The sequence below is a fragment of the Hemibagrus wyckioides genome, linkage group LG25 (assembly GCF_019097595.1).
Source record: "Hemibagrus wyckioides isolate EC202008001 linkage group LG25, SWU_Hwy_1.0, whole genome shotgun sequence".
NCBI classification, from domain to species: Eukaryota; Metazoa; Chordata; class Actinopteri; order Siluriformes; family Bagridae; genus Hemibagrus; species Hemibagrus wyckioides.
This window is the reverse complement of record NC_080734.1, coordinates 12,377,581-12,391,202: the sequence shown is the minus strand read 5'-3', so window position 1 is coordinate 12,391,202 and position 13,622 is coordinate 12,377,581. Positions and strand designations below refer to the sequence as shown.

Sequence of the window (13,622 nt, the reverse complement as noted above, 5' to 3'; positions counted from 1 at the left end):
AAGTTAATGCTGGTTCTGATAGAAAGGTGTCAGAATACACAGTGCAGGACGAGTCAAGGCTGTTTTGGCAGCAAAAGGGGGACCAACATAATATTAGGCAGGTGGTCATAATGTTACGTCTGGCCGGTATATATACACAATTATCCACAGATGAGGTTTTTTTCCACAGATTGGGTAGTTACAGTTTCTGCATTGTGTTCAGATGGATTAAAGTGCAGAGTTGTACAATCTGATGGCTGCTGAGAGAAAACCGCCTGCAAAAATGTTCCTTCTCCAGTGGGGTTTGAGCAATCTGCCTCTATATTACAGATCATTGTCACCTTTGTCAGCATCCTCCTCTCTGTCACTGTGTCCAGTTTAACCCCAAAGGACTGAGTCAGCCTTTCTAATGATCTTATATAGTCTGTTCCTATCTTTCTCAGAAATACTGATGCCCCAACTTACAACAACATAAAAGATACCACACAACACCACAGACCCATAGAAACTTCTCAGCAGCCATACTTCATACCAAAGGACCTCCACCGGATGTAGAGTTGACTCTGGCACTTCTTGTACAGCCTGTCTGCATTTGCTACCTATTTAGTGAGGTAAGGAATTGATGTTAGGTGAGGAGGTCTGGGGGGACAGTCAGCATTCCTGTTCATCCCAAAAGTGTTTATCTACCTCAACCTTATGGATCTCGCCTTGCACACAGGAGCATTGCCATGCTGGAACTGGTTTGGACTTATAACTTCCAGTGAAGGGAAACTGTAATGCTAAAGCATACAAAGACACCGGGCAGAATCCTGTGACAAACTTTGTGACAACAGATTTGGAGCGGAATCACATATAGGTGTGATGTTCTGCTGTCCACAATCTTTTGGCCTTATAAATTCACAAAATATTTATGGCTGTGGACTAATAGTTTGATTCACTTTATTTGTAGTAGAATTTTGCACAAGTTTATTTATTTATTTATTTATTTATGAATGATGTCCTGTGGAGGAATATTCCAGGAGTAACTGTAGTGCAAACTTGTGCTTTTCTACAGTTGTCATGCAACATCAATCAGCAATTGCTCTGTTTTAACCAGTAGAGGTCAGCAAGTGGTCTGAAACGTTCCAAGTGTTGGACTTTGGGCTATCTTTGGTCTTTGTGCAGTTGGTGGCTTTGTGTGTGTGGGAGTGTGTGAGTGTGTGTGGTCAGATTAATGGCGTACGTGCTCACTCTGTTGTGTAATGTCCTTGGCTTGGTTTCTCTCTACTCATAAGGCTCTCTGTTGCACGCCTCCTGGTGTTGTATCTGTGAACTGTGTAACCTGCCTGTCCTAAAGAACATTCAATGTCTGTCTCATGTCACAACAAACGTCCTTGTGTTGGATTCAGCTTTGGACTCTGATCCTCTTTAAAGATATTTGTGGTGTGGAGCTGTAAAGAGATGTCGGTGCTGACTCAAACGGGGAAGGCCCTGAGCAGACATGTCACTAAGACGTGGGTGTAAAGACACAAGCAGCACAAGCACAGAGATTGAGGTTATACCATGCATTAATAAAAATGCAGTAATTCAATTTAATTCAATTTATTTGTATAGCGCTTTTAACAATGGATGTCTCAAGGCAACGTTACAGAATTAGTAATGATGGTTTAGAAATTGAGAAAAGAGTACAACATTTGGAATAATTCCTATGTATTTATGTTCTTTTCATACCTCTAGTCCTCAATCCCTATTAAAACTTAAAACATGTTCAATAATTCTGAGTAGCTGATTAAGCATAAGCTTCGTTGTACAGATGATCTGTGCAGGTTAATAATTCTACTGAAACCTAGAATTTGCGGTGTATGAGATCTGGTGGATCTTTGGTGGTCCAGTGCATGAACTTGGACCAGCATAAGAGCTGTGCTTTAATCTTCCATTACCATAATTATTATGACATTGACAATACAGTGAAGCCTCATTCGGTTTAGGGTAGATGTGCACAAAATTATACTTAAATGAAAGAAATATTTCAAAGCCTTACTTGTGGAGGTCAGTCATCAGAATGATATTTGAAGACAAAAAACAGAGTGAAATAAGAAATTAGACCGTTAAACATGGTCACTCACATGCAACTTGGGTACTATTCGAATAACTGTTTGAAATGACATGAAAGGTTTAGGGCTAGAAGTGGAAGTGGGTATATTTTATTTTACAATGTTTATATAGAATGGAATGAAATCTATCGGCATTTCTCTGTGCTTGTTTGTACTTTGTGTACATGAGATACGTTTCTTTTATTTTTCCATACTTTCATTCAGTTATCTTCATTAATGGCTTTGCCCTGACACTCACCAGACTTGCAGAACTTCCTGAACCTATCCTGTGAAAACGAGGCGTGAAGTGGGAACATCTCAGAACGCCACAGTATATTTACATTTAGGGGCAATTTAGACTAAATGGATTTTTTTCCAAGCATGATATAATTTGAGATGTCAGCCTTTTTTGCAACTGCAACACCATTATTTTAACACTTTATTTATGGTGTAATGAGTTTGTTGTGATTTGATAGTTGCTGAAATCCATTAGCTCTTTATTCAGTTGGAGCCTCCCCTACATCCACAGACTCATTTTTCTCACAGACTCAGAGTTATTTGGAATTAAACATGTGACTTTCATCTCCCAGCCCTCAAAATCCAACACACACACACATGCACGTAGACAGCTCATGTTCGCTCTTGAGGTGGCTTACCAGAGCCAGTAATCTGAGGGCAGTTACATCACTCATCTCAAATTGTGTGTATCTGAGGATTAGGAAGGTCACGGGGAGGAGGAGTGTGCAGTTGTGTGGCCTGTGTTATGCAGTTTTAGTTCAGGACAATATCCAACACTTAGACACGCATACTGAGTTTTCTTGCACCCACTGAGTAGACAATCTCATGACGGAAGGCACAGCAGCAGCAGCAGCGGCGATGGCAGACGCACACATGGAGGAACTGGTGGAGCGATCTGAAGTGGCTGAAGATGAAGAAGCTCAGCTGTACCATGATGGCTCTCTCTTAGCACCTGAAATAGACTTCATAGGTCAGTAGTGAGTTCTGCCCATCTATTACATTTGGTTCAATAGTATGAAACTTTCTTTAAAATTACTCTGATATTTAATGTTAAATTAACCTTAGATCAATACTATATGCATTCAAGTGTGTACTCTAATCTATATATCTCCATGAGACCTCACACATATCAAAACTACAGTACGAGTCTATCTTTGCATTTAATGATTTTGCCTATAACAATGATCGGAAATGAAATATATACATTTCATTAACATTTTATTTCAGAAATTTGAGAGATCACTCTCATATACAACAATGAATCGGGTACTGTACATTTGTTTAACTGCTTTTTTATTTCCTTTTAAGATGACGTTGGAAATGTTGTTTTTCCTCTGAATACAATGTGCATGCATCATACTTTAAGACTGTTTACATTTCTGTGCCACCAGAATGCAGTTTCACTAATTCCCTGTTGCAGCCATGGGATTAAGCACTATTTCAATCCCAATCTCCATATGGGTCCTCTCTAAATAACAAGTGCCTACGGTTGGATTAATGCTGAGATGAAGGAGCACAAGAAACAAATAATTATCTCATCTCTGTGTTGCTAATACCTTATGATAGTAGACATGTGTGACTCCCTTATAATAGATGTCTCTGAAGGGCAGTTGTGGAAATCTCTCAGTTCATTTAAAATATGCAACTGTACATAAATATACATTTATAGTATGAGACATATATGAGAGGATGTCATGTCAGCGATGTTCTAATGGGATTTTTTAATCCAGTTTTCAAATGTTGTATAGCTCTAGTACTAAATCTAGTACTCAAAAAGGGATCATTGTCAAATCCCTTTGAATAAATAATGAGTAATAATCTTAATCGTGTATGAAGAAATTCTGTAATAGCAAACGAACAAATAGTCTATATTTGCCTTAAAAATGCATCGGTTTTAAGGCAGGTAGGCTGTCAGGTATCTATCTAAGGAATATGGAAATTGACTGGTAACTTTTTCCAAGCATCTTGGAAAACCTGTTAGAATATTTCTGGGCATTTTGGCTGTCATACTTGCTTCTATTTCTGCACATAAAAACAGATATCCTCCATAATGCTTTATTTAACACATGTTCTAATATCTAGTGCCACCATTCTTTTAAAATAATGACACACATGGCCTAGATTGTGGGAGATTCAGAGCCTATGCATGGAATGCTTTGCATGAGGAAGCAAGACACAATTAATTTGTTTCAGTATTACAAATATTGACAATTTTAGAGTTGAAAACATTTACAATTACTTCCTCTAATTTTGCCACTGTGTAACACTCCAGAACTCTGATATTTACCATAATCTGGCATATAAAGTACACTGAACACTTAATAATAGAAATGTTCTGTCCTCTGTGTGCTGACAGATGAACACAGCTTGGCACACAGTAACATGGAGGTGACAGACAGGCTCATGTACCTAGAGCAGCGCCTCCAGATGCAGGAGGATGAGGTACAGCTGCTGAAGATAGCTCTGGCTGATGTGCTCAAAAGACTCAACATTTCAGAGGCACAAACCGCTGCTCACACCAAAAGAGGGCCTGTTAAAGGTACCACACTCCCACACATACACACTGTATGAACAAGAAGTGCCTACCTTTACATACTCAGAGGACCTGATTCAAGTTTAAAGCATTAAATACTATAAAACCCAAGAGATTTATTGTGACTTAAAAATGAAAAAGAACAATTGGTTGAAAAGAAAAATCTAAAAATAGAAAGCAAAAGGAAACATACCAGACTGTGTAGACCTACTTGATGTCTCTTACCAGAGAATGCAACACAATGATGAAAATAATGAAGGGTTATGTGTACAGGGTGTGTGAGCTATTACCACCATGAAGCTGATGATTTTCTTTTTTTTAATTCCACTTACACCACAGCTCTGTCCTGAAGATTTTCCCATGTCTGAAAGTTACAGCTTTACCTCTGATAGATACAAAGCACTGACAGTGGAGACTTTCATCCATCTATAACCACTTTATTCCTAATTAGGGTCACGGGGATCTGCTGGAGCCTATCCCAGCACACATTGGGCGAAAGGCAGGGGTACACCCTGGACAGGCTGCCAGTCCATCACAGGGCCACACATATAGACAGACAACCACACACACACTCACTTGGAGGCTTTCAGAAAATACAAAATAAATACCTTCTCACAGAAAACTTTGCCTTATCAATATTTTTTAAAAATTGATTATATGGAGCTTCTGCCAAGTCTCTGTGTAAGTCATTACTATAAAATCAATACTGTATTAGAATGAGCACATTAATTTAAAAAAATAGTGATTTTCCTAACAGCCATAATTATTGTCAGAACCACTGTCATAGAAAATTAATAATCACATTAGGACTAAAAAGATTTATGAATTCAACCATCTGGTTGAAACCTCTGGTTTAATATAATATAATATAATATAATATAATATAATATAATATAATATAATATAATATAATATAATATAATATAATATAATATAATATAATATATGTTTTCAGTTATGAATAACATTTAAACTTCCTGAACCTCACAGTCTGCTCAGTAGAACAGATGTATTCAGCTGACTCTACTGAGATCGGAAGGCTGGTTTCCCTTATTTGATTACCTGGTACTTTCATTAGTGTAATTAGATCAGTGGTGTGCAGGCTTTCAACAAACACATGTATAAACCATGGATCATATTGGAAGCCATGATACAAATGTCTTAATCTATAGGATCTGAATGTTGGCAGAAGTAAATATGACATTATACTACACTATTTCTTTTTAGCATCTAGGCCTGTGTCTTTGACACTGCCACCTAGAACAAGCAGCAGTACAGCCAACTCCATGAAGAAGTGCTCCAGCTCCTCACTGCCCTCTTCCACATCCTTGAAGAATTACAGCCCTTTGCTAGTCAGTAAAAGGTACATGGCATTAATCAATAAAGTTCGAGACTCACTCTTAGTACATAAAACTGAGTATTAATAGGTATCTATTCCATCTTTTTAACTAATGAATTCTTGTCTCTCTGTTTTAGAGGTCCAGCAGGTGGTGCAAAAGAAAGTTCAAGTGTTCCTGCAAGCCGTCGCACTGCTCCACCGACCAGCACCACCTCAACCCCCTGTAAGAAACTCCAAGAGAGGTCAGTCTCATCAAAATAATAGAGCATGCAGTGGATAATCATAATTCTGCACTGAATCTGACACTCCTGAATACTAAACTTTATGATTTGGAATTATTTGTTCATTTAGCACTAAATCGAAGGAGACCATCACAAGTGTTGTAGGTAAGAAATTAATTAAGGTATATTCAAATAATGTTTCTTTTCTCCTCAAGAATATAATAGTGTACTAGCAAGCTGATTTTTTTACAGTATATTCTGTTCTTCATATAAAATGTAGAAATATACAAAAATTATGGATAGATTATTTGTAGATTAAATGTCGTCTTTACTACTGGAAAGATTGAGATTAATATAATAATATATATAATATAATATAATAATGAATATATATATAAATATATATATAATATTATTTACTTATATATATATATATACATATATATATATATATATAACTTATATACATATATATATATATATATATATATATATATATATATATATATATATATATATATATATATATATATAAATTATTATATATTTCTTTCTTGTTGTTATTTAGGAACCCGCCGTGTGACTCACTGCAAAGGTAGACCTCATGCCACCCTAATATGATATACCGTTATCATATATTTCATTTTCATATAGAGTGACAGATATTGGAAAAACATCTTGGAAATGTGGCATAACTCTTCTTATGAGTCTTTGTTGTTACTTTCTACACCTTTCTCCTTTTTCACTGCACTTCCATCCTTTCTGATTTCTGATCCCCACCGTCATGCACCCTTCACTTAGTGACTATGCAGATCTATCTGAGCCACCCAGCAAAAAAGACTGGGCCTACTGAGAATGCAGTTGCTTCACCCGTGCAGTCGAGTGTGTGCCCTCCAGATAAAGCTGCTTCAGAGAAGAAGAAAGTAGGAGCTGGGAAGAAGCCACCCTGCTCACTATCCTTGCACAGGAGCACATGTCAGAGCCCCTTTTCCCCTGCTGAAACCCCCATCTACAAGAGTCCCATCAAGTCCCCTAGCCAGTATTTCCAGATCTGTTATTAAACACACACAGTAGTAGAACCTGGACAATTGATCTGGTGTTCATAAGTTACTAAATAAAAGCTGTTAATTGGTGACTAGTGACATGTTGGTTAATTCTTATTAACTCTTTAATGGCTAACATGTTGATTTAATTTTTTTGGTTCTGATAATGTGAATTTACAGCACCTTATTTGTTGCATGATGTAAATATAGATATGGGTTCTTTTTTTAAAAAAAACTTACCACTAGTTAGTCAGTCATCGTTAGTTTTCTTGTTCTTTTATCATGTCTTCTGTTTGGCTTTCTTCATACTTACAGCGTTATGTCTCTGATAAAATATTTCCCAAAATTGTTATAAATTTTGCAAATTATATAAAAATTACTTAATAAGAAGGCTATCTAAAGTGATGAGACTGCGTTAGTGCATGCTACCTCTAGACTGGTGGAGTATCTATAGAAGGACTGTGATCATATTGCCATTTTATGTGCCACACTACTGATATTATAAATTACTATCTGCACTAGAAAAGTATAGAGACTGCACCGGTGACCATTCTCATGAATCATTATGAGCTAGATTTCGCATGTTTACTGTGTTATATAGTGCATGTGAGAGTGGTCTCATGACTCTTTAGACAGCTCTAGATGAACCACTGACTTGTGTTCATGGGTGGGAAGAAGATCCATCCTTCTTAATCACAGATTTTTTTTTACTTTTAATTTGGAGAAATCTTACCAAATAAAGCTTTAAAAGGAAGCAATATATAACATTAAAATAGTTGCAGTGGGCTTGAGTAAGAGTTTGAAAGCCAAAAATTGAAGTCATGTAATGCCATAACCACCATCTCTGATGTTTAAATATACTGGACTGTGGTCAAATAGTAAGTAAATGGATTTGTTGCACATGGACAGTGCACTATACAGTGAATGGACATACCAATGGAACAGGTATTATGCATTATGATTTTTAATGCCTAATAAAACATCCTGAATGATAAATACTAGGTTATTTAGGATATGCCCAAACCAGTTCTTAATACACGGCTATACACATCACATTGTAGGATTTATAATTTCATTTAATATATTTAATAGTTGAAGAAGTTTTTTTGGTTTTCTGCCCACCACAGTTGTAAAGCATGGTTATTTGAGTTTCTGTAGCACTGTCATGAACCAGTCTGGCCATTCTCCTTTGTCCTTTCTCATCAACAAGGTGTCTCTGCTCACAGAACTGTTGTTCACTGGATGTTTTCCGTTTTTTTCTGTACAAACTCTACAGACGGTTGCATGTGAAAATCCCTGGAGACCTGCAGCTTGTGAAATACTCAGTCCGGCCTGTCCAGCACCAACAGCCACGACACCATCAAAAATCACATTTTCCCCTCATTCTGACGGAGAATTCCTGGCCTGTATCTGCATGATTTTATGCAGTACACTGCCGCCACATAATTGTACATAATTACTTATTAAAATTAACCACAGTATTATTATTCCTGTTATACTGGGATTCTAAGAAAGCTGTTCACCTCCTAATCTAAGGCTACATAAAACACACATATTTTGTAGCCTGTAAACTAAGTTTAACTAAGCTGTAATTGTAATAAAACAAGGACTTGCACTGTTCACATTATAATATTTTAACACAGTGTTCCTACCTAATTTTGGATTTGTAAGTGAAAGGTTTACAATCTCATTACTCCAAAAATTAAAGAAATGTGCTGGTCCATAGTTGCCAATGTTCTGTCATTAAAGAGTCCAATTTTTACAATGAAAGGGTGGAATTTTTTGGCTTATAACAAAAACAGGCAGCGTTCTACGAATAAAGCATGATGGCAATAAAGAAAACATGATTTATTGAAGATAGATTCCTCAATTGATTCCTATGATTGATTCACTCATTCAGAATGAACCGATTCCTCGGTGAATCACACATCACTGGAATATTACAGCACAGCAAACTGCTCTCTCTCTCTCTCTCTCTCTCTCTCTCTCTCTCTCTCTCTCTCTCTCTCTCTCTCTCTCTGGCGCTGGAGGATGGAAAGATGGCATCTCCGAAGCCGTTGTCTATCTACACATTGACTCGCTCCACAGAGACAGCAGTGGCGATCGATGTGAAATGGAAGTGAGGGAGAGATCGGTGGAGCGCAGACGTCCAGAAGCAAACGGGAGAGCGTCTCGCGCTTTGGACGAGACACCAAGCGAATCGTTTGTCGCCTTGTTTGAGTCGTCGCGACGGCTTCCAGCATCATCCGCACATCCCCGGCAACCTGCCACACAGCCGGCGTGTTAACGGAGCCGTCAGTATTTAAAAGGATAAGAGACTTAAATACACACGCGTAGGAAGTGAATTGAGGAGGAAAAGAAAAGAGGTCGGGAACGATTTTGCGCAGTCCTCCAAACGGAGGGGAGAGGAGAAAGATGAGGTAAGCAAAATCACGCGCTCGCGCCCCGACACACGGCGCCGTTATATCGCACAATGAAGGGCGCGAGCGCTACTGCATGCGTCGGGTGTCAGTGCTCTTTTATAAGATTTGCACCTGAAATTGTTGGCCACATCTGTCTGGTGTGACTATTATATGAGACTTCGTCTAGTTAAATGATTAATGAACGATTAGGTGTGTGTGTGTGTGTGTGTGTGAGGCGACCGGCGTCCACCTCATGTTATACGGCCTTTGAGGTGGGGCACCACACATCACTACTCCGGGTAGATTACAGGCTGTTTACAGGCATTGATTTTTTACAATAACGCATTTTCAAGGTTATGGAAAGGAGCATGGTAGCAACATAAAACACCAATGTATGCTAGTGCACGGAGCCGAAGGGCTGCATAGAAAGGAGCCGTTGTCATAGAAACCCGAGCGCACGTGCAGCTTTCATTGATGAAAAGACGGCGGCCGAGCAGGAACCGACCGCTATTGTAGCTTCATCACTATCATCACTACATGCATGCTACAGAGTATCGGGCCTAATGTGCGCCAGTTGGAATGGCTCAATCCCAGCTGTATAACATGCACGAGTATCATAATGGAACCGACTATCCAAATCCCCTAGGTAGACGGTCCTTAGAGGAAGGATTACAAAATTTTATTTTCAGAAGTCAGGAAGCTCACCCGAGGCCCAGATTTTGTGAAACTCTCATATCAGGTTATTTGATTCCCTTATGCTTTGGCTGTATTTATGTTATTATATCTCAGACTGACATACAGAAGCCTGTGTATGTATTGATACTGCCCCACAACAAAACATTCATACAATTCAATTAAATTATTAATTAAAAGGACTACAGCAAAAAAAAGTACAAAATTTGTCTATAATAGAATTTATAAAAGCAGTTGTTGGTTCAGCCAGTAAATGTTTATGCAAGTGTACTATTAGATGTATGTAAATATGTGCATTATGTATTTTTGTACAATGGTATTTGTTAATGAAGCTGTAAAGTTCTTCCTTGCCACAATGGATCTACTGTGAAATCAGTGGTTATGAGATAGCAAACATAATTGTGTGGGTCTGGTTACACATGGATATCACAAAATATCTCCAAATCTACAGCAGTGAATATTTTGCTGTCTCTGGTTTACAGTGTTGCGATAAACCATCTACTTTTGCTATGAAAAAAAAAACAAAACACAAATGACTTGACTGCATGATTGGATGCTATGCCCATTGCTGCATCTTTCCAGTCTAGCAGTGAAACCTATGTGCCAGGGATGCTTTTAGGGCCTGTGGCCAAAGATGCCATGGAGAAAACAGACATCCACCATTTACCCTGTGAATCAGACTCTACAATCTCATGGACATTGTACAGGTGAAAATATTGCTCACTGGGGAGAAACAACATCAGATCAGCGGGTTCTGTCATCGTTCATCAACCCCCAACCTTCTCTTGGCTCAGAGTCTCGTTTTATTTTAGTCCCCACCAAGTTTGCTGCTCCGTTCCAGGAAATGTGTTCCCTGTTTGACAGAAGCATGATTTAAAAAGTAGATGCCGTGGTTTAGAACAAGGGATTCTAGTCAATGTACTTCCTAGTGCAGAAGAAGGGCAGTGTTTTGAGAGGGCTTCCCAAAATCTCTCCAGTTTCATGTAACCACAGGACAAATTCAGTGGATCTGCATGATACATATTTTCATGTTCCCATCACTCTGGAGCACAGATGTTTTTGAGGCTTGTTTTGTCAAGGACATGCATCCTAATTCAAAGTCCTAGCCTTTGGCTTTTCTCTAGTACCAGAGGATTCAGGATAAATCTGGACATGGACTGGCACATATGTGCCTCCATCATGGAGCAGGCCATCTGGTAGACATCCACACTCTTTGCATGCATTACAGCACTCTGTCTCAGTGAAATACCAAGTGGTGTGAATCAAGATAATTGAAATTGCCAATCATTCCGTCATATGGCGGAATTGTAATGCTTCCCAATTAAATATGAGCAATCACTATGTGTGATACCAGTTGCTGCTGAGGATGCAGTCCCCTTGTACCTGTTGGAACTAAAGAAACAGAGTACTAACTTGAGACTAAATCATGAATATCAAAGACAGCTCTTACATGCTGGAGATGCAAGGGAAAAGGGACCTGTGTCTCCTTAGAGAGATATAGTCATTATGGATGCCTCCTTCACTGCCTGACAGACTGTACCACAGAGGCACAGGTGGTGTGTACAGTCCCAGTGAGATAGTAGAACACATTAACCAACTGGAAGTGAGGGCAGTGCATCTAGCCCATCATTTTTTTTGGCTTCTATGAGACCACCATATGCTGGTCTATTAGGACAACTTTGTGATTGTCAGAAAACCAGAAAACCATGGCTGTTTCTTTTACAGAAGGTGATTCTGAATGCAAGAGCCCCTGGTAGGCAGTCCTTCTGTGCTCTCAGGTGGAAATTGTTACACAAATGGTGTGCAATCCATCATGTGGTGATCATTTCAGCAAAAAAGACTGGGAGAACTACATGCCTTAGATATAAGCTTGCCTTAGATGTGTTGGTGGCTGTATAAAACCAGAGCGACTTTGTGGTTGAACCTGGGACCTCTGCCCTAGGTCATATCCCATACTATTTTTTTTTAATTCAGTCTGTGAGAGCTTTTCATGAAAGGGAACCTGCTGAGTGTTTATTGCATACTATGGTGTCATTTGAACAGGATATTGGTGATCTGATCATAATACTAACTTGTATAAGATGATCTATAATGAAGAAAAGTATGAAAAGTGCTCCTGGCAAAACAGAGTTGTACTCACTAGGTGGTGAACGTCATCAAATTGCTCTAGAGGCATGCTGGATTCCAGGCCCCTACCATGGCATTCTACTCTTCAAGGACCTTCTCCTTCTCATGTGCATTATTTAAAGACTCCAAGAAGACTACACTACTGCTACCTGGGATATTAGTGTATAACTCCAGGATCTATAACTTTATTATTGGCAATTCCAGTGGCGTGAGTACTGCAGTCAACTACAATTACATTTCAAGTCAGAACTTAGGTGGGCTGGTTCCTTATTATCCTGTCGCTGATGAGGGGTGAAATAGAAGACTAGTAACTTACACTATATTGCCAAAAGTTTTGGGACACCCCGACAAATCATTGAATTCAGGTGTTTTTCAGGGGTTGGGCTCGGTCCCTTAGTTCCAGTGAAAGGAACTCTTAATGCTTCAGCATACCAAGACATTTTGGACAATTTCATGCTCCCAACTTTGTGGGAACAGTTTGGAGATGACCCCTTCCTGTTAAAACATGACTGGACACCAGTGCACAAAGCAAGGTCCATAAAGACATGCATGAGAGAGTTGTGTGGAGGAACCGCACAGTGTCCTGACCTCAACCCGATAGAACACTTTTGGGATGAATTATAGCGGAGACTGTGAGCCAGGTCTTCTCGTCCAACATCAGTGCCTGACATCACAAATGCGCTTCTAGAGGAATGGTCAAAACTTCCCATAAACACACACACACCTTGGAAAGCCTGCCCAGAAGAGTTGAAGCTGTTATAGCTGCTAAGGGCAGGCCAACTCCATATTACATTCATGTGCAAGTAAAGGCAGATGTTCCAAAATTTTTGGCAATATAGTGTATGTAACTCCAGGGTTCCCTGTCATTCATATCAGTGAAATATTACAGCATTTGGTCACAAGGTCTCTGCAAGCATGCACATAAGCACAAGAATGTATCCTGGTGATTTTCACCACCCCTGGTGTTCACTGAATAACTGTTACATGTGTTACTAATCTTTCGATTTACCTGAATTCTCCTTTCAGAATTTTTTAATGTTTATTACTAAACATACTCCTTTTGGCCAGGAGAGAACATTTGCTCATTTAAATCATTTGCATAAACTCTGGATATATAAATATTTGTGTATCTACATTCGTCCATCTGTCCAACACTAGTTGCTGTTTAGTTTGTGCCCTTTTATACAAACTCAAA

The 13,622-nt window shown here is 38.9% G+C and overlaps 2 protein-coding genes across 4 annotated transcripts in view; both read left to right on the top strand.

Moving 5' to 3' along the window:
• Positions 1-2,166: 2,166 nt before the first annotated feature.
• On the top strand, positions 2,167-8,952 carry LOC131345876 (echinoderm microtubule-associated protein-like 1). 3 transcript variants are annotated; one of them, XM_058379002.1, is made up of 7 exons: positions 2,167-3,039; positions 4,426-4,608; positions 5,830-5,965; positions 6,079-6,183; positions 6,293-6,327; positions 6,731-6,757; positions 6,964-8,442. In XM_058379002.1, exons 1-7 carry the CDS (start codon positions 2,895-2,897, stop codon positions 7,221-7,223), a joined length of 891 nt encoding a protein of 296 aa, XP_058234985.1. In that variant the 5' UTR covers positions 2,167-2,894; the 3' UTR covers positions 7,224-8,442. The 3 variants fall into 3 exon arrangements, with proteins under 3 accessions (XP_058234985.1, XP_058234987.1, XP_058234986.1); XM_058379004.1 differs by lacking the exon at positions 6,964-8,442 and adding an exon at positions 8,482-8,952 and having other exon boundaries at positions 2,178-3,039; XM_058379003.1 differs by having other exon boundaries at positions 2,178-3,039; positions 6,975-7,157.
• Positions 8,953-9,202: 250 nt separating this feature from the next.
• The window catches only part of evlb (Enah/Vasp-like b), a 35,294-nt gene continuing 30,874 nt past the window's right edge, over positions 9,203-13,622 (top strand). Inside the window, exon 1 of the mRNA XM_058379001.1 lies at positions 9,203-9,625. Coding sequence (XP_058234984.1) covers positions 9,621-9,625 — 5 coding nt within the window. The 5' untranslated portion in view covers positions 9,203-9,620. The remainder of the gene's footprint in view (positions 9,626-13,622) is intronic.